This window comes from Heterodontus francisci, chromosome 2 (genome assembly GCF_036365525.1).
Source record: "Heterodontus francisci isolate sHetFra1 chromosome 2, sHetFra1.hap1, whole genome shotgun sequence".
In the NCBI taxonomy this organism is placed as follows: Eukaryota; Metazoa; Chordata; class Chondrichthyes; order Heterodontiformes; family Heterodontidae; genus Heterodontus; species Heterodontus francisci.
This window is the reverse complement of record NC_090372.1, coordinates 31,444,364-31,471,017: the sequence shown is the minus strand read 5'-3', so window position 1 is coordinate 31,471,017 and position 26,654 is coordinate 31,444,364. Positions and strand designations below refer to the sequence as shown.

Below are 26,654 nucleotides of genomic sequence, written 5' to 3'. Positions count from 1 at the left end.
GGCTTCTAATGGAATGCTATCCTTTATTACAAGAGGAATTGAAAATAAAAGTAAGGATGTTATGCTTCAGTTATACAGGGCATTGGTGAGACCACATCTCGAATACTGTGTGCAGTTTTGGTCTCCTTATTTAAGGAGGGATGGAAATGTGTTGGAGGCGGTTCAGAGGAGGTTTACTAGATTGATACCTGGAAAGAGCGTGTTGTCTTATGAGGAAAGGATGGACAGACTGGCCTTGTTTTCACTGGAGGTTAGAAGAGTGAGGGGAGACTTGATTGAAGTATATAAGATCCTGAACGGTCTTGACAAGGTGGATGTGGAAAGGACGTTTCCTCTTGTGGGTGAGTCCAGAACTAGGGGGAACCGTTTTAAAATTAGGGATCACCTTTTCAGGACATAGATGAGAATTTTTTTTTCCTCAGAGGGTTGTGCGACTTTGGAACGCTCTGCCTCAGGTGGTGGTGGAGCTGGGATCATTAAATATTGTTAGGCTCTGTTTGCTGACAACGCAACCACGAGGTGGCGCGGTACCATCGCATGCGCAAATGCAGCCTCTTCCACTGAAACGTAACTGTCTGCGACGTTTCAGGCAGCTGCCAGGATTAAAGATGGCGCTGCTCAATTTATCACAAAAACAAATTCAACCCGAAAATCCCGTGACTGGCTGCCATCGCTGCCTCCATCACACCAACAGTTCCCCGCTCCCACCTGGCATTGAGTTTCTCTTTGCCGCTCCCTCCTGCACCCAGTTTCTCGCCGCTCGCTCCCCCCCCACCTTCAGACCCTACTGCTCCCTCCCTCCCCTCAGCCGATCGCACCCCACTCCTTGCTTCCCACCCCGCTCTCTGGCCGCTTGCTCGCTCTCCCCACTTCATTCCAGCCGCTAGCTCCAGGCCACGGCGCTTCCCTCCTCTCGGCCACTCGTTCCCATGTTCGATCGTTTTCCGCTGCGCGGCTCAAAGAAGCAAGGGGTGGGGGGGGGGGGAAGAGGGAGCAAGTGTCGAGGGTGGGAGCGAATGGCTGAGAGGCGGGAAGTGTGGAGACCTGGAGTGAGTGATCGTGGGGTAGAGCAGCTAGTGGGGCAGGAGCGACTAGCTGAGGTGGGCAGGGGGAAAGGGGAGCGAGTCGCTGAGGGAAGACAGCACTGTGGCGGGGATCGAGCGGGGGAATGGAGACGGGTGTTGACATCATTGCGTGGAGACGCCATGCGCATGCATTCATACTGGCAGACTGGCAAAGTTCGCATACTGTGATGACGTCCGCGATCGCTTGGCGCATGCTCTGCATTGTCAAGAGTCACTGATATTTTTAAGGCGGAGTTAGATAGATAGATTCTCGTTAGGCCAAGCGAATCAAAGGTTATCGGGGCAGATGGGAGTATGGAATTTGAAACACAAACAGATTAGCTATGATCTTATTAAATGGCAGAGCAGGCTCAAGGGGCCAAATGGCCTATTTCTGCTCCTAATTTGTATGTTCGCATGTATGCTTAAATGTAAAAGGGAACTCAAAAATCCTCTACTGGCATGCAAATAGTAAGCAGGTAGTTAGAGGTGAGGTGGGGCCTATTAGGGACAAAGCAAGTTATACATACTTAGAGGCACAGGGCAAGGCTGGAATACATAAATGAATACTTTGTATCAGTGTTTACAAAGAAGAGGATGCTGAAAAAATATTGATAGAAGTGGAGATGCTAGAGGTAATGGATGAGGTAAAAATGAATAGGCAGGATGTACTGGAAAGACTGGCTCTGCTTATACTGGATACGTCAGTTGGTCTGGATGGCTTACATCCCAGGTTGCTAAAGGAAGTGGAGTGGAGATAGCGGAAGGGCTTGCCAAAATCTTCCAATCTTCCCTAGATAAGGGGGGAGGTGCCAGAGAATTGGAAAGTGGCAAGTGTGACACTTATTCAAGAAAGGGCGTAAGGACATTCCCAGTAACTACAGGCGGTCAGCTTAAGATTTTATAAACAATAATCAGGGAAAAAGTCAACATGCACTTGGAGAGGTTTGAGTTAGTTAATGATAGCCAGCATGTATTTGTAAAAGGCAGTTCGTGTTTGACTAATCGAATTTCTTTTTTTGATGAAGTAACAGAGAAGGTTGATGAAGGGAAAGCAATGCATGCTGAAAATATGGATTTTAAGAAAGCCTTTGACAAACTACTACATAAAAGGCTGGAACCAAAATTGAGGTCAGTGTCAGCTTGGATAAAAAATTGGCTTAAGGACAGAAAACAGTGAGTCGTGGTAAATGGTTGTTTTTCAGACTGGAGGATGGCAGACAGTGGTGTTCCTCAAGATTCAGTACCAGGACCACTGCCTTTTTTGATATACATAAATGACTTGGATATTGGTATAGAGTAAAATTTCAAAACTTGCCAATGAGACGGAACTTGGAGGTGTGGTAGACAGTAAGGATGATACCAATCAACTGCAACAGGACATAGCAGAATAGGCAGACAAGTGGTAGATGGAATTTCATAGAGAAATGTGAGGTGATACATTTTGACAGAAGGGACAGGGAGAGACAATATGAACAAAATGGTACAGTTTTAAAGCATGTACAGGGACAGAGGGCACTGGGGGTTCATGTGCATAGATCTTTAAAGGTGGCAGAACAAAATAAGAAAGTAGTTAACAAAGTATATGGGATCTTGGGCTTCTTAGAGATATTGAATATATACATACTAGGAGTAGGAGTAGGCTATTCAGCCCCTCGAGCCTGCTCTGCCATTCTATACGATCATGGTTGATTTGTTTGTGGACTCAACTCTACTTTCCTGCCTAGTCCCGATACTCTTTGACTTCCTTGTCTGTCAAGAATTCGTCTAACTCTGCCTTAAAAACAATGACCCTGCCTCCACCGCTCTCCAGGGAAGACAGTTTTACCGACTCAGGGCCCTCAGAAAAAATTTCTCCTCATCTCTGTCTTAATTGGGCGACCCCTTATTTTTAAACTGTGTCCCAAAGTTTTAGTCTCTCCCACAAGGGAAACATCCTTTAACATCCACCCTGTCAAGTCCCCTCAGGATCTTATATGTTTCAACAACATCACCTCTCATCCTTCTAAACTAAATGAATACAGACCCAACCTGTCCAACCTTTTCTCTCAAGATAACCCTCTCATCCCAGGAATCAGTTGAGTGAACCTTCTCAGAATATAATTGCATTGGAAGCAGTTCAAAGTAAGGAGACCAAAACTGTACACAATACTGTAAATGTGGTCCCACCAATGTCCTGTACAACTGTAGCAAAACATCTCTACTTTCATATTCCATTCCCCTTGCAATAAACGGCAACATTGCATTTGTTGTACCTGCATACTAACTTTTTGTGTTTCGTGTACTAGGACACCCAGATCCCTCTGCATCTCAGAGTTATATTTCTGTTTTTCCAGCCAAAGTGGACAAGTTCACCCTCTCCCATATTATACTCCATCTGCCAAATATTTGCCCATTCACTTAAGCTATCTATATCCCTTTGCAGATTCCTTATGTCCTCTTGACAACTTACTCTCCTATCTTTGTGTCATCAACAAATTTAACCACCATACATTTGGTCCCTTCATGCAAGTCATTATTATAGATTGTAAATAGTTGAGGTCCCAGCACTGATCCCTGTGGCTCTCCACTAGTTATAGCTGACCAACCTGAAAACAACCCATTTATGCCTACTCTCTGTTTCCTGTTAGCTAACCAATCTCTATCCCTGCATGTTGTGCTGAACCATTATAAAGCCCTGGTTAGTCCACAACTAGAGTACTGCGCCCATTTCTGGCCGCCACACTATAGGAAGGACATGAGAGGATGCAGAGGAGATTTATCAGAATGGTTCCAGGGATGAGGGATTTTGGTTATAAGGTTAGATTGAAGAAGCTGGGGTTATTCTCCTGGTAGCAAAGGAGATTGAGAGGAGATTTGATAGCAGTGTACAAGATTCTGACAGATTTGGATAGGGTAGACAAAAAAAAGCTATTCCCATTAGCTGATGGTACAAGGATGACGGGACACAGATTTATGTTTTTGGGCAAGAGATGCAGGGGGAATGCGAGGAAGATTTTTTTTTACGCAGAGACCAGTAATGACCTGGAACTCGCTGCCTACAAGGATGGTGGAAGCGGAGACAATGAATGACTTCAAAAGGAAATTGGATGGGCACTTGAGGGAAATAAACTTACGGGGCTAAGGGGATACAGCCAGGAAATGGGACTGATTGGATTGCTCTGTGGAGAGACGGCATAGACATGATGGGCCAAATGGCCTCCTCCTGTGCTGTTATGACTCTGACTGCAATTTGTGAATTAAGGGATATGGGGATAGGGCAGCAAAGTGGAGTTGTAGAGGTTCAGCCATGATCTTATTGAATGCGAGCTTGATAAGCTGTATGGCCCACTGCTGCTCCTATTTCTTATGTTACAACACGACTGAAACCAGAGCTCTCTACAAGAATAATCTTCAACTCTTGCTTAGATATAGTGGTAATACCAGAAGACATGAGGATTGCAAATGTTACAACCCTGTTCAAAAAAGGAAGGGGGATAAATCTGGCAACTACAGGCCAGTCAGCCTAACAGCGGCAGCAGTGGGGAAATGTTTGTGGACAAAAATCCAGGACAAAATTAATTGCCAGTTTGAAATGTATGGGTTAATAAATGAAAAACAGCACAGATTTCTTAAAGGCAAATAGCGTTTGACAATCCTGATTAAGTTCTTTGGATGAAGTAACAGAAAGGGTTGATGTTGTGCATATGAACTTTGAAAAGGCATTTGATAAAGCACTACCTAATAAACTGGTGAGCAAAATTAATGCCCATGGGATTAAACGGACAGCGACTACATAGATACAAAATTGGCCAAGGGTCAGAAAGTAAAGAGTAGCTTATCTGCTACTGAAACCCTCATTCATGCCTTGGTTACCTCTGGACTTGACTATTCCAATGCACTTCTGGCCGGTCTCCCACATTCTACTCTCTGTAAATTTGAGGTCATCCAAAACTGCTGCCCGAATCTTAACTCGCACCATGTCCCATTACCCTATCACCTCTGTACTCGCTGACCTACATTGGTTTCCGGTTAAGCTACGTATCGATTTTTAAATTCTCATCCGTTTTCAAATCCATGGCTTTGCCCCTCCCAATTTCTGTAATCTCCTCCACATCCAAGATATCCGCACTCCACTAATTCTGGCCTCCTGTGCATCCTTCATTATAATCGCTCCACCACTGGTGGCCATGTCTTCAGCCACCTCGGCCCCAAGCTCTGGAATACCGTCCCTAAATTCCTTCACCTCGCTTTTCTCCTTTAAGCCACTCCTTAAAACCTAACTCTTTGACCAAGCTTTTGGTCATCTGACCTTTTGTAGTTCGGTGTCATACTTTGATTTATAATGATTCTGTGAAGCACCCTGGGATGTTTTATTACGTTAAAGGTGCTATATAAACATAAGTTCTTTTCTTGAATGGTTATTTTCCTGGATTGGACGGAAGTATGTAGCAGTGTTCCACTAGGGTCTGTATTGGGACCACTGTTCTTTTTGATATGGTTATGAATGTTGGACCTTGTAACGTGATTATGTCTTAAAGACTGTGATTCTTAAAAGTTCAAGATGGGAGTCCAGGTGGCCAAGGACCTCACCTCTACTCGGCAGAAGGTTACCAGCACAAGAGAGAGAAAAGATCAAAGACTGTTTTCTGAAGAAGAGACGACAGCAAGAACACCTGAAGAACAGGTTTCGTCAGCCATTGAGAACATGCAAACAACAGGCAGGTGGCAACACCTGGGGACAATGGAAAGGCCGAGCAGCTTTTTGAAACTAGACTTCTGGTCTTTGAATTTGAGAACAACAACAAACTATTGAATTCTAGGACCAGATAAATTTAACAGACAATAAAAAGGGGAACCATCAGCGGCGGCAGAGAAGACCCCCATCCGTGGCAGCGGGAGGGAGGGGCAAGAGAGGGAGAGAGAACGCCTGCTCTCTAAGGCTGTGGGGATTTGAACCTGTTTTGAGAGTCAAAGCTTGAAGAGTGAAGGGCTCACAGGATAACCAGATATCACGCCCATCCAAGGTGGAAGTGACTGGAGTAGGGAGCAATGAAAATATTGATTTTTGAAAAGTCTGGGAGATCCAACACATTGCAACTAGGAGTAGTTTGGGACTTTCAACTGCAAAGGATTGTCGTTATCAAAAAGAACTGTGTAATTATAAATGTTTCCAAGTTGTAGTAAGTTAGTAGCGTTTTGCTTTGTTTAACTCTTGCACAGCAAAGTTTTTTTGTTTAAAACGTGAGGATGTTACCAACAGAATTGATAAAGGGGAGTCAGTGGACATGGTATACTTGGATTTTCAGAAGGCTTTTGATAAAGGAGGTTGGCTAGCAAAATTAAAGCACATGGGATAGGAGGTAATATACTAGCATGGAGTGAGGATTGGTTAACAGGCATTAAAGCGAGAGTAGGATTAAACAGGACATTCTCGCGTTGGCAGGCTGTATCTAGTGGGGTACCACAAGGATCGGTACGTGGGCCCCAGCTGTTCACAATATATATCAATGATTTGAATGTGGGGACCAAATGCAATATTTCCAAGTTCGCAGATGACACAAAACTAGGCAGGAATGTGTGTTGTGAGGATGATGCAAAGCGGCTTCAAGGGGATTTGGACAGACTTAAGTGAGCAGGCAAGAAGATGGCAGATGGAATGTAATGTGGAAAAACCTGAGGCTATCCATTTTGGTGGGAGGAACAGATGTGCAGAGTATTTCTTAAATGGTAAAAGATTAGGAAGTGTAGATGTACAAAGGGACCTGGGTGTCCTTGTCAATAAGTCACTAAAAGTTAACATGCAGGTGCAGCAGGCAATTAAGGTGGTTAATGGTATGTTGGCCTTTATTGCAAGAAGATTAGAGTACAGGAGTCGTGAAGTCTTACTTCAATTGTATAGAACCTTGGTTAGACTGCACCTGGAGTACTGTGTGCAGTTTTGGTCCCCTTGCCTTAGGAAGGATATTATTGCCATAGAGGGAGTGCAACGAAGGTTCACCAGACTTGTTCCCGGGATTGGGGAAACTGCGCCTGTATTCTCTAGAGTTTCGAAGAATGAGAGGTGCTTTCATTGAAACCTACAAAATACTTAAAGGGATAGACAGGGTAGATGCAGCTAAGATGTTTCCCCTGGTTGGAGAGTCTAGAACCAGGGGACACAATTTCAAAGTAAGGAGGAAGCCACTTATGACATCGATGAGGAGAAATTTCTTTACTCAGAGGTTGTGAATCTTTGGAATTCTCTACTCCAGAGGGCTGTGGAAGCTCAGTCTTTGAGTATGTTTAAAGCAAAGATTGAAAGATTTCTAAATACCAATTACATAAAGGGATATGGGGATAATGTGGGAAAAAGGCATTGAAGTGGATCATCAGCCATGATCATATTGAAAGGCAGAGCAGGCTCAATGGGCTAAATGGCCTACTCCTGCTCCTATGTTCCTAACTCTTTCAGTAATAACTGGGAATTCGACTTTCTCTTTTTAAAAGTTAACGGTCCCCAATAGGATCCTAACAATATACATTAATGACCTGGACTTGGGTATACAATGCATTATTTCACAGTTTGCAAATGGCATGAAACTTAGAAATGTAGCAATGAGGAGGATGGTAACAAACTTCAGGAGGACACAGACTGCTGAAATGGGCAGACAACAATGGTAGATGCTATGGGATGCTCACCATTTGGATATTTCTCCCCTTCCTGGTGTGTATACTGCTCCAAAAACAGAACAGTTTTGGACCAATCTAAAAGCAGAAGTGCTGACACTAAACTTTGTGAAATTTTATGAGGTTCGAGGAGCCAGTAATTCTAGACAAATCGCATCCAGCTATCAGCTCAAAGCTTTAAGAGCATCACCACCCACACAAGGTAACAAAAGACAGGCCCAAGGGACTCGGAGATGAAAAAGTCTCCGGTCTGTTTTGCAAAATTGGTTACTGGCTGAAAAGCAAGAGATTTACTTCTATTTTTAAATTAGAACCAAACTGCCATCGTTTAGCCTGCTTACCAGTGCAATGTGGCTGTTGTTCCACGTATTGTTATCTACCAGAGTTGTCCGATTAGCCATTCCTGCAATCTGATACCCATAATCCCACCAAGACATCACTCGAGCGTGTTCATCTGTATTTTGGCGCAACCAATAGTATGCCTCACGGAAGTCATCAAGGATATTGCGTGTGCTTTTCAAAAAAATATCAAAATTATTTCAGATTAGAAGTCTTATACAGAACATTTAAATATCAAAACAGTCAAGTCCATTGAGTATATGGCAGATCAAAGCTTTGCTTATTAATAGTTTCAGGCCAATTAATCTGCTCATCAAAGCAAGACATGCCACTGCTGGGATCAAACAGTGCGGGATGAGATATAGTGCAGAAACAAAGACAGCCTTCCTCTATTCTATCAGTAGCTCACCTTAATCCACAGCATATCCCTACTGCAACAGTGTGAATTTGCTGTCTCTTATAATAACTACCCTTTTGGCCTCTGAAATTCATAATAGTAGGTAACACTGAATGATTGCCCATTTTGTGCAAATTCATGCCCATGATGAAATTAATTGACGCTGTATAAATGCAATCAGACATAAGTCAAAATGTCAGAGTACTGCCTATCAGAAGTCTGAACCTTTAGAAAACACTGGTTTGGCCTCAACTGAAATATTGGTCCAATTCTGGACACCACACTTTATGAAGCATGTGAATGCTTTAGAGAGGGTGCAGAAAAGATTTATGAGAATGGTTCCAGGTATGAGAGACTTCAGTTACAAGGATAAATTGGAGAAGTTGGGGCTGTTTTCAGAGATAAGGAGGTTCAGAGGAGATTTGATAGAAGTGTTCAAAATCATGAGGCGTCTATGTAGTGTTTTGAAATTGCAATTGCATTGTGCAGTATGTACCCTAGAGGCTGCTGTAGAACACACTGCTAGCAAAGGGAAAGTGGAACTAAAACAGCTTGCTGCAGTCTTTATCTCACATATCTTATCCCAAACTCGGCTGAACATCATTCCAATCCCGAGGACAGCACAATGGCAATAAAGTTAATAAAAAAGGAAAGAAAAAGGATGGTAAAAAAACAGACAAATTGCTTTCAGGCATGAAAAGTTTGGAAGATTTTGTCTACTTTTACAGACAGCATTTACAGACAGCCCCAGCCGTAAAGGTGGGGCTCAAGTGTGGCGAGTCGAAAAGACTTAGCAGTTGGCAGGAAAAAAGACAGAAGTGCAAGGGGAGAGCCAACTGTGTAACAGCCCCGACAACCAATTTTATCTGCAGCACCTGTGGAAGAGCCAGTCACTCTAGAACTGGCTTTTATAGCCACTCCAGGCGCTGCTTCACAAACCACTGACCACCTCCAGGCGCTTACCCATTGTCTCTCGAGACGAGGAGGCCAAAGATGATGATTTTCAATTGGAGACTGTATTCAAATGGCACACAGGAAGCTCTGTATCCTCACACACTGACCTCTCCAAAACAACCATGCAATCCAAAAAATATATATATAATCTCAGATCATTTCAGAGAAGTTGCCTCTGAAAGGAGCATGACCCGGGATCTTTTATCACTGCATTGCTGAACAATATGGCTTTGTCTATACCCAACCTACCTTTTGATAAAAGCAAAATACTGCAGATGCTGGAAATCTGAAATAAAAACAAGAAATGCTGGAAATACTCAGCAGGTCTGGCAGCATCTGTGGCTACAGAAGCAGAGTTAACGTTTCAAGTCAGTGACCTTTCCTTTTGATGTGCATTCAGAGCCATCATCTGTATCCCCACATTGGCAAAAGTGACTGTGATGTATTGAAGGCACCATTGCAAATGCTGCAGATCCTGCAAACGTGCAAGAATTCCGGAGTCTGCTGGGACTCGTCACGTACTGCAGTCGCTTCATTCCGAACCTCGCTACCCTATCTACCCTCCTATGTGATCCGACAAGAGACCGCCAAGTGGGAATGGACTAAATCACACAAACAGGTGGTACACCAGATGATGTTTGTCAGCAAGTTCCACAAATGCCTATTTTGACCCAGAGAAAACCACCCAGCTAGCCGTGGATGCAAGCCTGGTTGGCTAAGGTGCCGTTCCGTGCAGAAAGACAAGACAGGTAACCCGTCAATCGGTACAATGGCAAGCAGATTACTAATGCCTGTACAGCAACGTTATTCGTAAACAAAGAGAGAAGCACACTCAATCACATGGCATATACTTTCATCTCTACTTATATGGAGGCGAGTTTAAAGTAATAACCGATCATAGACTAGTGAGCTTGTTCAACAATCCACATAGCAAGCCACTCAAATAGAACATTGGATACTCAAACTACAAAAGTACGAGTTCCATGTTATCACTAGACAAGCTCAACCCAGTGGACTATCTTTCGGGACATCCGTTGCCAACAATCGGTCTCGATCCTACTAGTCATACGGAAAAGGCTAAACAACATCTTAACTATGTAAGCATAAATGCAGTGCCAAAGTCGCCAAAACTAGCTGACATCAAAGCAGCAACAAAACAAGATGAGGCTTTACAATTATGAATGAAGGCTATAGAATCACGAAACTGGAAATAAGCGATCGAGAACACGTCTACAAACGAAATCACACACACGAGGTCTTCACAATGCTTGAAATGAGCTCACCGATACAACCACATCTGATCTCGTATTACGCAACAACTGTGTTGCTATTCCACACGTGAGGGAACATGTTGCCGATATAGCACATGAAGGACACCAAGGAATAGTCAAGATTGAACTACTCCTTAGGAAAAAGGCATGGTTCCCAGGAATTGACCATATGGTAGAGCACAAAGTCAGTCAGTGTTTGCCATATCAAGCAACCACAATGTCAAATCTTCATGATCCTCTCGAAGCCCGAACTACCTCCAGGACCATGGATTGAAGTCAGCGTTGATTTTGCAGATTTGCCCACTGGTGAACAAACATCTGCTTGATGTCACTGACTACTACAACAGATTTCCAATCGTGGAATTAGTTTACCAACTTTAACGAAAGCAATCATCCCAAAGCTTGACCAGATCTTTATTTTGTTTGGAATCCCCCAAACGGTAAGAAATGACAATGGACTTCCACTTAACAACAATGAGTTCAGCAAATTCGCAAACAACCTAGGGTTCACTCATCGGAAAATCACACCCCGTTGGCCAAAAGATAATGGTGTAGTTGAAAGATTTACGCGAACCTTGAAAAAAAGTGATACCTACAGCTGAGAACAAGAGGTTTATCACTTTCTTCGTAATTACAGTGATTCCTCACTCGATTACTGGAAAACCTCCAGCTATACTGATCTTTGCACATCCTAAGCGCATGTCTTCCTGAGCTACCCAGCAGAGCTAATGATCAATGAAGGACGATGTAGGTGTAGCGATCAGGGAGGGGGATTGTGATATACTTGAACATATTAGCATTAAAAGGGGGTAAGTATTAGCTGTTTTAGCGGGCTTAGAAGTGGATAAATCCCCAGGCCCAGATGAGATCTATCCCTGGCTGTTATGTGAGGCAAGGGAGAGGATAGCAGGGCCTCGGACACAAATTTTCAAATCCTTTCTGGCCACAGGAAAGGTACCAGAGGACAGCGAATGTGGTACCAGTATTCAAGAAGGGTAGCAGGGATAAATCAGGTAATTACAGGCCAGTGAGTCCAACATCAGTGATTGGGGAACTATTGGAAAAAATTCTGAGGGACAGGATTAATCTCCACTTGGAGAGGCAGAGATTAATCAGAGATAGTCAGCATGGCTTTGCCAGGGGGAGATCATATCCAACAAACTTGATTGAATTTTTCGAGGCGGTGACTAGATGTGTAGATGAAGGTAAAGCAGTAGATGTAGTCTACATGAACTTCAGTAAGGCTTTTGATAAGGTCCCGCATGGGAGATTGGTTAAGAAGGTAAAAGCCCATGGATCCAGGGAAATTTGGATCCAAAATTGGTAGGAGGCAGAGGGTAATGGTCGAGGGCTGTTTTTGCAAGTGGAAGCCTGTGATCAGTGGTGTACCACAGGGATCAGTGCTGGGACCCTTGCTGTTTGTAGTGTAAGTTAATGATTTAGACGTGAATATAGGATGTATGATCAGTAACTTTGCAGATGACACGAAGATTGGTGGTGTCGTAAATAGTAAGGAGGAAATCCTTAGATTATGAGGCTGAAGAAAGACGAAGCTTTGAAAGAATATCGGGAATGTAGGACCAATCTGAAACGAGGAATTAAGAGGGCTAAAAGGGGTCATGAAATATCTTTAGCAAACAGGGTTAAGGAAAATCCCAAAGCCTTTTATTCATATATAAGGAGCAAGAGGGTAACAAGAGAAAGGATTGGCCCACTCAAGGACAAAGGAGGAAAGTTATGCGTGGAGTCAGAGAAAATGGGTGAGATTCTAAACGAGTACTTTGCATCGGTATTCACCGAGGAGAGGGACATGACGGATGTTGAGGTTAGGGACAGATGTTTGATTACTCTAGGTCAAATCGGCATAATGAGAGAGGAAGTGTTGGGTATTCTAAAGGCATTAAGGTGGACAAGTCCCCAGGTCCGGATGGGATCTATCCCAGGTTCCTGAGGGAAGCGAGAGAGGAAATAGCTGGGGACTAAACAGATATCTTTGCAGCATCCTTAAACACGGGTGAGGTCCCAGAGGACTGGAGAATTGCTAATGTTGTCCCCTTGTTTAAGAAGGGTAGCAGGGATAATCCAGGTAATTATAGACCGGTGAGCCTGACGTCAGTGGTAGGGAAGCTGCTGGAGAAGATACTGAGGGATAGGATCTATTCCCATTTGGAAGAAAATGGGCTTATCAGTGATAGGCAACATGGTTTTGTGCAGGGAAGGAGGTCATGTCTTACCAACTTAATAGAATTCTTTGAGGAAGTGACAAAGTTGATTGATGAGGGAAGGGCTGTAGATGTCATATACATGGACTTCAGTAAGGCGTTTGATAAGGTTCCCCATGGTAGGCTGATGGAGAAAGTGAAGTCGCATGGGGTCCAGGGTGTACTAGCTAGATGGATAAAGAACTGGCTGGGCAACAGGAGACAGAGAGTAGCAGTGGAAGGGAGTTCCTAAAAATGGAGACGTGTGACCAGTGGTGTTCCACAGGGATCCGTGCTGGGACCACTGTTGTTTGTGATATACATTAATGATTTGGAGGAAAGTATAGGTGGTCTGATTAGCAAGTTTGCAGACGACACTAAGATTGGTGGAGTAGCAGATAGTGAAGGGGACTGTCAGAGAATACAGCAGAATATAGATAGATTGGAGAGTTGGGCAGAGAAATGGCAGATGGAGTTCAATCCGGGCAAATGCGAGGTGATGCATTTTGGAAGATCCAATTCAAGAGTGAACTATACAGTAAATGGAAAAGTCCTGGGGAAAATTGATGTACAGAGAGATTTGGGTGTTCAGGTCCATTGTTCCCTGAAGGTGGCAACGCAGGTCAATAGAGTGGTCAAGAAGGCATACGGCATGCTTTCCTTCATTGGACGGGGTATTGAGTAAAAGGGTTGGCAGGTCATGTTACAGTTGTATAGGACTTTGGTTCGGCCACATTTGGAATACTACGTGCAGTTCTGGTCGCCACATTACCAAAAGGATGTAGATGCTTTGGAGAGGGTGCAGAGGAGGTTCACCAGGATGTTGCCTGGTACGGAGAGCGCTAGCTATGAAGAGAGGTTGAGTAGATTAGGATTATTTTCATTAGAAAGACGGAGGTTGAGGGGGGACCTGATTGAGGTGTACAAAATCATGAGAGGTATAGACAGGGTGGATAGCAAGAAGCTTTTTCCCCCAGAGTGGGGGATTCAATTACTAGGGGTCACGAGTTCAAAGTGAGAGGGGAAAAGTTTAGGGGGCATATGCGTGGAAAGTTCTTTACGCAGAGGGTGGTGGGTGCCTGGAACGCGTTGCCAGCGGAGGTGGTCGACGTGGGCACGATAGCGTCTTTTAAGATGTATCTAGACAGATACATGAATGGGCAGGAAGCAAAGAGATACAGACCCTTAGAAAATAGGCGACATGTTTAGATAGAGGATCTGGATCGGCGCAGGCTTGGAGGGCCGAAGGGCCTGTTCCTGTGCTGTAATTTTCTTTGTTCTTTGTTCTATTACAGGACGATGTAGATGGGCTGGTAAGATGGGCGGAACAGTGGCAAATGTAATTTAATCCTGAGAAGTGTGAGGTGATGCATTTTGAGAGGACTAACAAGGCAAGGGAATATAGAATGGATGGTAGGACCCTAGGAAGTACAGGAGGTCAGAGGGACCTTGGTGTACTTGACCATAGATCACTGAAGACAGCAGCACAGGTAGATACAGTGGTTAGGAAGGCATATAGGATACTTGCCTTTATTAGCCAAGGCATAGAATACAAGAGCAAGGAGGTTATGATGGAGCTGTATAAAACGCTAGTTAGACCACAGCTGGAGTACTGTGTACAGTTCTGGGCACCACACTTTGGGAAGGATGTGATTGTACTGGAGAGGGTGCAGAGGAGATTCACCAGGATGTTGCCTGGGCTGGAGCATTTCAGCTATGAAGAGAGACTGAAAAGGCTAGGGTTGTTTTCCTTCGAGCAGAGAAGGCTGAGGGGAGATATAATTGAGGTATACAAAATTATGAGGGGCATTGATAGGTTAGATAGGAAGAAACATTTTCCCTTAGCGGAGGGGTCAATAACCAGGGGGCATAGATTTAAGGTAAGGTGCAGGAGGATTAGAGGGGATTTGAGAAAAATACTTTTCACCCAGAGGGCGGTTGGAATCTGGAACACACTGCCTGAAGGGGTGGTTGAGGCAGGAACCCTCGCAACATTTAAGTAGTATTTAGATGAGCCCTTGAAATGCCATAGCATGCAAGGCTACGGACCAGGTGCTGGAAAATGGGATTAGAATAGTTAGATGCTTGATGGCTGGCACAGACACAATGGGCTGAAGGGCCTGTTTCTGTGCTGTATAACTCTATGACTATGTATGCAAATTTGATTGAGAACAGAAGGATCGAATGAAGGTAAATGCAGAGCGAAACATGAAATTTAGAGCTATACCGTTTAAGCCAGGAGATCAAGTACTTGCGAAACATGATGGTCATGTTGGAAAACAAACAACCCCTTATGACATCCAACCATTTGTTGTTACCAACACAAATAGATCAATTATCACTGGTAAGCACAGTTCACAAATCATCACAAGAAACACAGCATACTTCAAAGCACTGAGAACGCCACTCGGATGCATTAAATCCAGTTCCGACACTGACATCTCAGATGAGGAACGAGTCAAATGAGACTACATCTGATATCAGACGGTATCCTACTCGTGAAAGAAAATACCCACCACACTACAGTGACCATGTTGCAAAGAGAACTATTTATAGAGTCATAGAGAGATACAGCACTGAAACAGGCCCTTCGGATAAAACCACCCATTTATACTAATCCTACATTAATCCCATATTCCTTACCACATCCCTACCTTTCCTCAATTCTCCTACCACCTGCCTACACTAGGGGCAATTTACAATGGCCAATTTACCTATCAACCTGCAAGTCTTTGGCTGTGGTAGGAAACTGGAGCACCCGGCAGAAACCCACGCAGTCACAGGGAGAACTTGCGAACTTGCAGTACCCAGAACCGAACCCGGGTCGCTGGAGCTGTGAGGCTCCACTGTGCTAACTACTGCGCCACTGTACCGCCCTAATTTACGTTTAAGTTTGTTTACATTTTTAGGAACAAACCACTGAAACATGCTATGTCTCGCATTTAGTGTTGTAGTGTTTTGAAATTGCAACTGCATTTTGTACTCTAGAGGCTGTAGAACACACGCTCGCGAAGAGAAAGGGAAACTAAAACAGAATAAAGAAGCAACCTTTCTGTTCAACAGCCTGCTGCAGTCTCAGCATCACATTTCTTATACCAAACCCGGTTAAACCTCACTCTAATCCTGAGGACATCACAGTCTAGACAGAGTAGATAGAAACTGTTCCCACTGGCAGAGGGGTCAAGAATTAGAGGACACCGATTTAAGGTGATTAGCAAAAGAACCAGTGACGAGAAAACTTTTTAAAAAAAATGTAGCAAGTATTTAGGATCTGGAATGCACTGCCTGAGAAGGTGGTGGCAGCAGATACAATTGTGGCTTTCAAAAGGGAATTGGATAAGAACCTGAAGATAAAAATCTGCAGGGCCACAGGTAAACAGCAGGGGAGTGGGACTAGTTGAATTGCTCTTGCAGAGAGCTGGCATGGAGTTAATGGGCCAAATGGCCTTCTGTGCTGTAACCATTCTATGATTTGGCAATCATGGCACTGTAGTGGAAAGTAGTAGACAGGGTAAGTTCACTGTCATGCATACAGAAATTTCAAGAAGAATTCCAGTGACTAAACATTTATCTATTAAAGTTGTTTCATCACCCAGGAGATCACATGATTGGAAATATGCCCATTTTAAAAGAAAAACAAAAAGATTCCTAGGATAAGTTGATCAGTCTGAATAGATATTAAGAGATGCATGACAAATTCACTATTTATGGTAGTTTCTTCCAAATTAAGGTTGAACGAAACAGTATCAAAATACATAAATTATAATTAACATTTGCAATAGAATAGAATCAGTTGCTTAAATGAGATTAGGAAAAGGGAATGAAAATGGTTACTGCTCTGTGTCGTCAATTTGGCCTTTGTATGCTCTGTTCTGTCTGTCGGGTTCTCAAACTAAAACAGTAAATCTTGACCAGTCTTTCGCCACTAATCTCAAAACCAATAACTTGCATTCACGCAGCAACCTTGATGTTTTAAAAAAAATTCCTTGGCATTTTACAGAGGTATAATCAGACAAAAATGAGTGCCAAGCCAAATAGATATTAGGTGGAGAGACTAAAAGCCTGGTCAAAAAGGTGGATCTCCAGGAAGGTCTTAAGGATGGAGAGATGGAGGAGTTTATAGAGATAGGGAGGGGTGAAGTCATAAAGGAATTTATACACAAGGATGAGGATATTACAGTGTTGACATTGAGGGACCAGGAGCTAACATAGATTCGCGAGGACAGGTGCGATAGGTGAGAAGTTGTGTCGAACAGGATATGGGCAGCTGAGTTTTGAATGAGCTGACGTTTACAGACCATAGAGAATGAGAGTCAATCTGGAGACTTCAGAGACATTAATGAATGTTTCAGTAGCAGATGAGATGAGGCAATGTTAGAGGTAGAAGTAAATGGTTTGTGAAGGAGAAGATATGGGCTTGGAAGATCAACTCAGAGTTGAATAGGATACTGAGGTCATGAGCAATCTGATTCAAAGTGGCCAGGGATGGGGATGAAATTTGTGGCAGTTTGCCAGCACACGAATTGAGTGAGCGTTTTTTTTTAAACAAGAGGGTGATGACAGTGGTTTGGAAAGAGAAAAGGGAGCCATTTATGCTGTCAGCTTGCACGTGAGCCCAGGAAAAAAGCTGGGGAAAAAGTATTTGAATAGAAATATTGGTAAAATATAGTTGCAATTTCCTTCTGCCAGGGAAACCCAACAGATTAAGAAGACAGCTACCCAAGATACAAGATACACAGAATCGTTCAAAATACACGATAGACTCAGTCAAGTCTGACTACTTTGCCACAGGTAGCTATTGACCTATGTATTACCAAACATCATACTTGAGAGGTGAAGAATATTAGAATGCTGACTCCCACGGGCATCACAGATGTTGATCTCAGGAGGGATGCAAAACCTGGCTCAGTCTCCAATGAGACCATGACGTGCAGATTCTAAGCTGATATAATTTTGAATGTTAAAGTTCAAATCCAGTAAGAACAACTTAAGAGGCCATGTGTCCTCATGTGGAAAGGAATCAGTGCTCTACAGTACCTGAAAGTTTTGCATCATCAAAAGAAGAGCACTTACTTGCAGACAGTATAATTCAATTGAGATATTCATAATCACGAAACCTTGCTTTGTGAGACTCCCCACTCATCAGGTTCCATGGATTTGAAGTGTCCGCTGGGATACAACTAACTCCAAGGGGGCCAGATAGTGAATAGATGTTTCATAAACAGTTTTATTCCAAGGAGATGATAAATAATGTCAAATGTATCACCACCAATGATGCCATGAAATGATTAAACATCAATGCATGTTTTTAAATCAAAGAGCAGTACATGTTGAACTATACTCCAAATCCCCATTTTACTTTTGGAAAACTAGAAGATGCAAAAAGATTCAGTGATTTCAAGATCAAAAATGGTTCACCAATATGTCATATACAAAAATACCTATTTCTCAGTGGTACGTTTAAGACAAATGAAATATTGATTACAACCCCATCCAAAATATCATGAAAAAAAAAATCACAGTAAAATCACATTACAATAATTAACAAAAGATAAATGAGAACAGAAGATAAACAAATTTCCTACCCATCATGATTGTAAGATGCCAGGACCACACTAGGACTGGAATATGCATTGCTTGTCACCCAGGTGCAGTGTACAGCAAACATCATCAGTAACATCAGCATCAGCATGGTAACAATACTCTTGATATTTGGACCAAGTCCCTCTTCAGTCTTTTCCTGTTCAGACACATGCTTTCTCACCTTGCCGGCCTATGGAATCAGTGAGGCAAACCATTAGAATCCTTTCTACCAAACACCTCAAGGAATTTTAACAAACATAGGCGTAAGAATATACCACACCACATTCCCACAGCCTGAGATAGAAGGCAAAAGGCTAATCACTTTGCAGTTACCATTTCACTCAGTTATTTTGGAGACCAAGTGAAAGAACCATATGGCTTTAATCAAGATTTATTAGTAGTAAATAGCCAACACAGTAGTTACTGTATAAATTGTAAAATTTAAATACAGAGAAAAGTGCTCACAATATATAGATACGAGGGGCCAAGAATGAGAAGCCAACAGACAGAAACTTTGTTGGAAGGAAAAAAAAACAAATTTGGCATTCAGACAAAGCAGGCTTGAATCTGCAAGACCAGCTACATAAGTGTATGAATAATAATTGTTTAGAGGAATTTTATGTAGACTGTAGAAATAAGAGGAAATCAAGTTATCAGAGGCCAGCAGAGTAAGGAGGCAGTGGATAAGTTTGACCTGAACTGAAGTTCAGTTGGCCTGAAACTACTTTCAGCTATTTGAATTTGGGTTCTTTGAGTCCATTTATTACAGAAGGATACTGGAAACCAATGCTGTGCACAACATGCGTGACTGATGTACTAACTTTGGAAACGACAAGTGACCAGAAGAATTACAGGTAAAAGAAATCTCTCCAGGTAGGCTTACTCAAGCTCAAAGTTTTTGAAATACATCTTCAATGAAAAGGCTTTAAATGGAGTGGAGGAGAAAAGGGATCTAATGTACAAATATAAAAGTTTAAAAAGAGACTAGTGCTAGTAGATATGACCATAAAAAGGCAAACAAAATCCTTGAAAACTGTATCTAGAAGTAGAAGATACAACAGCAAGGAGGTAATGTTGAACTTGTGCAAGATCTTAGTTAAGCCACCATTAAAATGTGTACAATTCTGGGTGCTCAATTATAGGAAGAACACAAAAGCAATGGAAAAAGCGCATGTAGATTCAGTAGGATTTTACCAGGGATGAGTGTTACATTTACAAAAGAAGGATTTGATAAGTTAGGGCTTTTTCCCCCCACTAGGGAAGATTAAGTGATGACTTGATAGAGGTCTTCACGATTATGGAGGTAATTAGAGTGCTTCCATTGCTCAGCAACAGAGTAAGTAATTACACTTAAATTTACAAAGATCACAAAAATAATCAAAAGGGAGGAGAAAAATTTTCTTTACCACGGGGGTAGTTAGAATGTGGAAATCTCCAGCACAAGCCACTGTCAAAGCGGAGTCCATACCTTCTATGAAAAGGGAAGGGGTGAAGTATAATGTGTCAAGTGTGCCACCCAGTCACCATTCCAGCAACTTAAGTTCCTGATATATTTGCACAACATACCATGCTTAAAACATTAATTCTGCATAAAATGGCTCACCTTCAAATAAAAGTGGAACAAAAAATGTTATTCTAAAAACCTCAAGCTTCAGGGAAGCTTTATTGCATATGAGAAGTTATTCCCCACTTGTGGTTCCTTCTCTTCAAGTAATACACACTAGTGCTCCATCAATGTACTTCTGCCATTTGCCTTTTAGGCCACATGATTGTCTTGGGGTGATGCCACCCAAGTTTCTTTCTCTTTCCTTTTTGGGGTTTGGGGTGGGAGGTTTTCTGACTTGCATCCACAATGACGGGGCAGAAATCAGGAATTCACCATTTTTTGATTGATAAATAGAAGCGCATGTCCAGCAGCAACAGAATAACAGTTCCTGACTCTCATCTTTCTGTGGAGATAGTTCACTGCTGTTGTGTTCAAATGCATCCTTGTCCTTTACCTTGTCATAGAGATTCCCAGAATTCCTCTTATCATCCTCATCACTGCTGTCCTCGACAGGTGGACTTTCCCTCTGCGTGTCATCACCCAGATAGTGTTCAAAGACATTGGAGAAAGCAATGGCAGACAGCATGCAGACTACTGGGGTGAGAGTCAGCATCAGACGCACCATGACTCCGGCAAAGTAAACAGCACTGATTGCATAAAGGGCAACTGTGGAGAGTTTAGATCATGGCTATCAGCTTACACTCAGATAACTTTACAAAATTTAAAACAGAAATAAAATTCCCTTTTTCCAAAGTCAGTGTTCTGAAAACCAACCATTCCCAGCAACCAACATGCTATGGACATGCTGCAGTATTTTAAGCTGTAATAGATATATGCTTTGCATTCATTCTGACAGCTTTGTACTCTGTACTTTTGCCATTTCCCAAATGCACTCATTTATATCCAGAATTGCAATAACATTTCTATCTAATTTTAACACATTAGAACTCAAAAAAAGCTTCTGAAATGTAATTCATAATATAGTATCCTTAATCCACATTCTGCACCAATCACATTGTGATTTTGAAAGTAAATGTTCCTTGATATCAACATCATCTCATTGGGTACATTTTCTGGCACAGTTTTCAGACAAACACTGTTCTAATATCTAACCAGAAAACAGTACATTCTAATCAAACCATCCTTTGACAGCTGCAATCCAAATCTGATCAGTAAGATATTACATTTTCAGATACCTATGGTTTTAAAAGTGCATTAACATTTCCAGAGTGGCCAGTTGATCTTTTCTTCCAACTAATGGCCTATTTTAATCATATTTAAATGGTACAGAAAAATAACTCAAACGAATCTTCCTTGCTAATGCATGTATGGGGGCACAACACCGTTCATCAAATGATAATGTGAGAGATCAAATAGGTAATACAGCAATTCGAATTCTCAATCTGCCGGAGCTTGAGTAATGGATTTATCCCAAATTCTTCGATCTCATTTTATTGTAGTTCAGTTATGAAGAATAGTAAAGCAGCATATTATTTAAATAGAGAGAGACTGCAGAACTTGGTGGTACAGAGGGATCTGGGTGTCTTGGTACATGAATCACAAAAGGTTGGTATACAGATACAGCAAGTGATCAGGAAGGCAAATGGAATGATGTCATTTATTGCAAAGGGAATGGAATATAAAAGCAGGGATGTTTTGCTACAGTTGTATAGAGTATTGGTGAGACCATATCTGGAGTACTGTGTACAGTTTCGATCTCCTTATTTAAGGAAGGATATAAATGCGTTTAAAGGCAGTTCAGAGAACTGATACCTCGGATTTGGGTGGGGTCGGGGGGGTGGAGTTATCTTATGAAGAAATGTTGGACAGTTGGGTCTGTATCTATTGGAGGTAAGAAGAATGAGAGGTGATCTTGTTGAAACATAAGATCCTGAGGAGACTTGACAGTATGGATGCTGAAAGGATGTTTCCCCTTGTGGGAGAGACTAGAACTAGGGGACACATTTTAAAAATAAGGGGTCGACCATTTAAGCCGGAGATGAGGAGAAATTTTTTCTCTGAGGGTTGAGTGTCATTGGAACTCTCTTCCCCAGAGTGTGTGGAGGCAAGGTCAATGAATATTTTTAAGGCAGAGGTAAATACATTCTGGACTAACAAGGGAGTCAAAGGGTATCGGGGTAGGTGGGAATGTGGAGTTGAGGCCACAATCAAATCAGCCATGATCTTGTTGAATGGCGGAGCCGGCTTGAGGGGCTAATTGGCCTACTCCTGCTCCTAATTCGTATGTTCATATGTATTAAATCAGATGTAAGTGTTCAACATTCTTTTTGGTGACTATATTCATATTATTCTATTGCCAGTTCTTTGACTATGGCCTGAGGTCAAGAGAATAACCTGCACCCAAAGGCATTGCCAACATAATCCTTGCTTGACTACGACTAGGTGTGCAAGGTGTCCTATGTTTCTTCCACTCCCAATCCACCCCCACAGTAAGCCAGTGTTTCCACTTCGAGTTACAGCTGAATTCAGAAAATCAGTATAGATATTTGAACTCGTATGCTTTCTGAAAATATTGCCCCCACCCTTCCTGGTGACTACATAAGAAATAGCAACAGCAAGTTGGCTCTCCAGCTTATCACACCCAATCATCTGCAACATTAAATTTACTGATGTGACATGCTTTCTCTGCTCAATTTTTCATTTCCACGAGTCACATAAAAACATATTTTTACACATTACAGATCTACACAACAATTACTCTTAAATTAACTGTAAACTCCACAGTTAGAAAGTAATACAGCGTTGCATGATAAAAGCATAAGCTCTACCTTGTGGCACATTCTAAAGAATTTTTCTTTTAACCTGTGGAAATTTTAACATTCAATCCAAAAACAATCTGATTACAGGCATGTTTCCTTACCAAATACTCTTTCATCATTGATGTTTTTGATGCAGAACCATAGGCCAGCTGGAAAAGTGCAGACTAATATGTGAAGATCAAAAAAGAAGGAAACCCATGTTGTAGGTTGATGTTCAGACACTGAGGCAATGATGGGAATGTGGATTTTTGCGTATCTACAGAAGAAATGAAGATCAGCTTGTACATGTTACATCTCATCTGTATGGATACAACACACGATCATAAAGATGGATCAGTAGGACCTATTAGCAGTCTGCATTCTGTTATCAGTTTCCACACATTTGGGTCCAATTGCAAACCACACCACCAATTGCAAACCACACCAATTCCTTCACCTGGGAGGCTGGAGCAATCTGAACTGCAGATCTGTATCGTATCTGATGCTCCTACTCACAATTCCTCACCCGGCTCCCAGAGTTACTGTACTTTGTCGACACTGTTGAACACTATAGCATGGATTTCTAATTCTTAAATCTACCTCCATCCTCTTGGTGGTTTCTTGCACTGCATTTTCATTAGGTTGCACATTTTTCTCTTGGAGATGCCTATCTCTCTGTCAGAATAAAGTATTGTATTTTCCTAAGTTCCTGCAAGGCTGAATAGGGTGATAGGATGAAGCCAAGACTAGGGTCAGAATCTTAAACATGCAAAGGGGGTGATGGTTAAAATCATTTTAAAAATGCCAGCATGTTGGAAACCTGACATGATCTCACTCACTTCCACCTTTAACCACCACACGGAATCCCCCATCAGGTCTGTTATACACATATGTTAAGAGGCAATTAAATTGAAATTTAACCCAGCATCTTGGTTTTAACAGCCAGAGTATGGGTTTCCCAAGCCGAGAGAAAGTCATCAGGGTTCCCTTTTCACCACTATAGTAAAAAAAAAAATGACAACTGGATCAAAATTGTTTCTAGGTGATGACACTGCCAGTCTCTCTGCTGAACAGAAAAAAAAGAATGAGGACCCCCTTCCCATGAATAACAAACACCTATACCACTAGCTAAGTGCTTCCAAGAGGGAGAGTTGCACACCTCTGAGTGGCTAGTTTAGTGTGGGGTCAGCATATTCCATATAATTGGATATCTAAGGGAACAGCAATCTAAATGAATATTCCAGGGAGATGGACTGATGGAGGTTTACTCTCAGATTTAATAAAGGTTACTGAGCGATACTAAAATATATGATGCTGAAAAAATACATTTTTTAGTGCGATAAACTCAACACCATTGCTACCAATACAGGCAACAAGGATTTGATCTGTGGCTACTGGAACACTATATAAAGGCAAGTTATACTTAAAGTGCATGCAGATTGTAACAATTCAGGCACTAAAACTAGACTATCTAATTAAATCAATTTCCCTTCTTGCAATGTAAATGCAGTAATGATGATTACAAACATTAAACCTCAATTTCAAGAACCTGACACAATGGTTTAGAAAACAACCAAACCATTTGGTATCTTGCATTGTTGACTATTGAACTGATGTAGTTTCAGAGTTAGATTTGGTAGAGTATATCTTGGACTAAAACAGAATAGCTTGTTAATACAAACTAATACAATCTCTTCTTCAGATCGCCCACCCCCCCGAAATATAGAATCAAACAGACATAGGTCTTGGACGTCCTTACCCTGTATCCCAGAGTGAATAAAATCTCCCACTCCATGGGGCAATATAGCCTGGAACAAAAGGGAAAAGAGTTTCAATAATGTTTCTCAACTGGATATATCAGTACTTCAAATTCAAACTGAAGACACCTGTATAATCAGGCAGATGTGAATTTGTTATAAATTTTAAAGGAAACATTGAGACACCTTTACAGAATGGACTTTTTGTTCTGGAATAGGACACAGATTACAAAGGAATCTGCAACTCAAACCATTTATCACCAGAGAAACAGATACAAGTAGTACAAGAGTTTCTTCTCTTCTCTTGAGCATAAACAAGCATAGAATGAGAAACGGCTACTCCTACCATGTGTAAAATCTACCTGACCACGGACTCTACTACGGAAAGTTTGGCATAACTACTTGCTGATTCATGAGTAATTTTCTGAAACTGGACAATATTTACCCATGCCTCCACCTCTGCTAGTCAACTCTTCTCAGACAAGCTCTCCTGACCCAGCAAGAAAGGAACCATCTCCTAGTATGTCTTGTGAAGAAAGCAAATTGTTTATCCATAGAATCAACAATCCAATTCCCAGATATTTATTCAGCTTTTTTCAAAAATTGATCAGCATCAAGATATATATTCCACATATCCAGGACTCGAAGAGGAAATATTACTTAATTGAGACTGGTTAATTTTTTAGATTGTACTCTCTTGTATGCACCTATTTACATCTACACCTCTCAACATTCTAAAGGCTTGGATTATTCTCACTCAATCTTTTCCACATTGAGAAGACATTCAACTCTATCGGCTCTTCCTCATAACTTGGGAGACCCAGGTCTCAGAATCGACATTAAAAGTTCCTTTTGAGATATGTGATCCACCTTTGTATGCAAGAATAACCCGCTCAGGGAGGTCAGCACCACTGCGGAGGCATGAATTTTCACCAGTATCTACATTAGCCACAAAGGAGGCAACTCAATGGAGAGCAAAGCTAAAAGTACAAGAATAATTTTAACCAGCCTAAGCAACTGCATTTTTTTCTCTGAAATTGTGGTGACCTTATCCAATATCTAATTCAATTTATGACCTTTCAGGATACCCGAGACTATCTGATGTACTGAACCCACATTGTAATACTAATGTAAGTTCAATCTGTTTACTGTAACATTCTCCCCATTGCCCCCACTGATTTCACTATTTGAACTGTAACTTTTTTTTCCAAATGATATATCATAAAGGTAATAATCACAAGATAGAAAAGTAAACCTCCTTAACCAGCTATTCTTAAAGCCACATTCTCTTCTTTTCTCCTAAACTCTTTAAAAGTCTTAGGGTTAGTCTACCATCCTCTGAATTACAATTTCACTTCTGTATGTTTTTAAAGTTGAAGTTACCAGCATGCTTTTGACAGCCATGGAACTGGATGCAGCACATTCAGGAAGGGGGCAAAAGGAAAAGAAAAGGGGCATAACGTTGCATTTCACAAAGAACACACATCAGCAGCATCTTATTTTGACAATAACGATGAGGTAGACTCTGGATTAGACAGTGTGAACATGACTAATGAATGCCTTGCGGCACCCGTGAATTAAGCAAATACTGCAATTTTGTCTCTTATGAAACTGGAGTATTTCTACTTTTGCATCTGGACAGGCAATCAGAATTTGAGGGGGAAAAAAAACAGAAGTGACAATAATACTGAGTGTATAGACTCACCAGTATAAGTTAAGTAAATAACACTCAGAAACACCACTCCAGCAGCGAGAGACACCCCCAAGAAAAACAGCGTCTGGAACTCCTGCTTCGTCAGTCTGTCTCTCAAATACTGCAAGAAGGCATAAGCTTGCAGCAGGGCAAATACACCTAATTTCAAGAGGAAGAGAAGTTAGAATGATTTACATTCCTCTAATTAATACATATCTGTACAAAAACTCAAGAAAATTGTTGGTTAGCCCAATCTGGACATATTTTACGATGACCTAATTAAATCTGATCAAAAACATCAGGTTTTTTTTCTTTAAAATATCGCTTGGCCAGTCGAGGTAGCAACAAAGCATTCTTGACATTCATAAAGTTATTAGGATACAAGGTATCATAGTGGGTACTGGACAATCGCATCTCATCCCATTGGTGTAAGATTAAGAGT

General features: G+C 41.8%; 1 protein-coding gene across 1 annotated transcript in view; it reads right to left on the bottom strand.

The window, feature by feature from the left end:
- Nucleotides 1–26,654, bottom strand: part of stt3b (STT3 oligosaccharyltransferase complex catalytic subunit B) — a 177,122-nt gene that overhangs the window by 16,035 nt on the left and 134,433 nt on the right. The window contains exons 7-12 of the mRNA XM_068056496.1: nt 26,225–26,371; nt 24,522–24,570; nt 22,885–23,039; nt 20,458–20,669; nt 18,460–18,647; nt 8,054–8,225 (exon numbers count right to left, since the gene is read on the bottom strand). Of these exons, the coding sequence (XP_067912597.1) occupies nt 8,054–8,225; nt 18,460–18,647; nt 20,458–20,669; nt 22,885–23,039; nt 24,522–24,570; nt 26,225–26,371 (923 nt within the window). The remainder of the gene's footprint in view (nt 1–8,053; nt 8,226–18,459; nt 18,648–20,457; nt 20,670–22,884; nt 23,040–24,521; nt 24,571–26,224; nt 26,372–26,654) is intronic.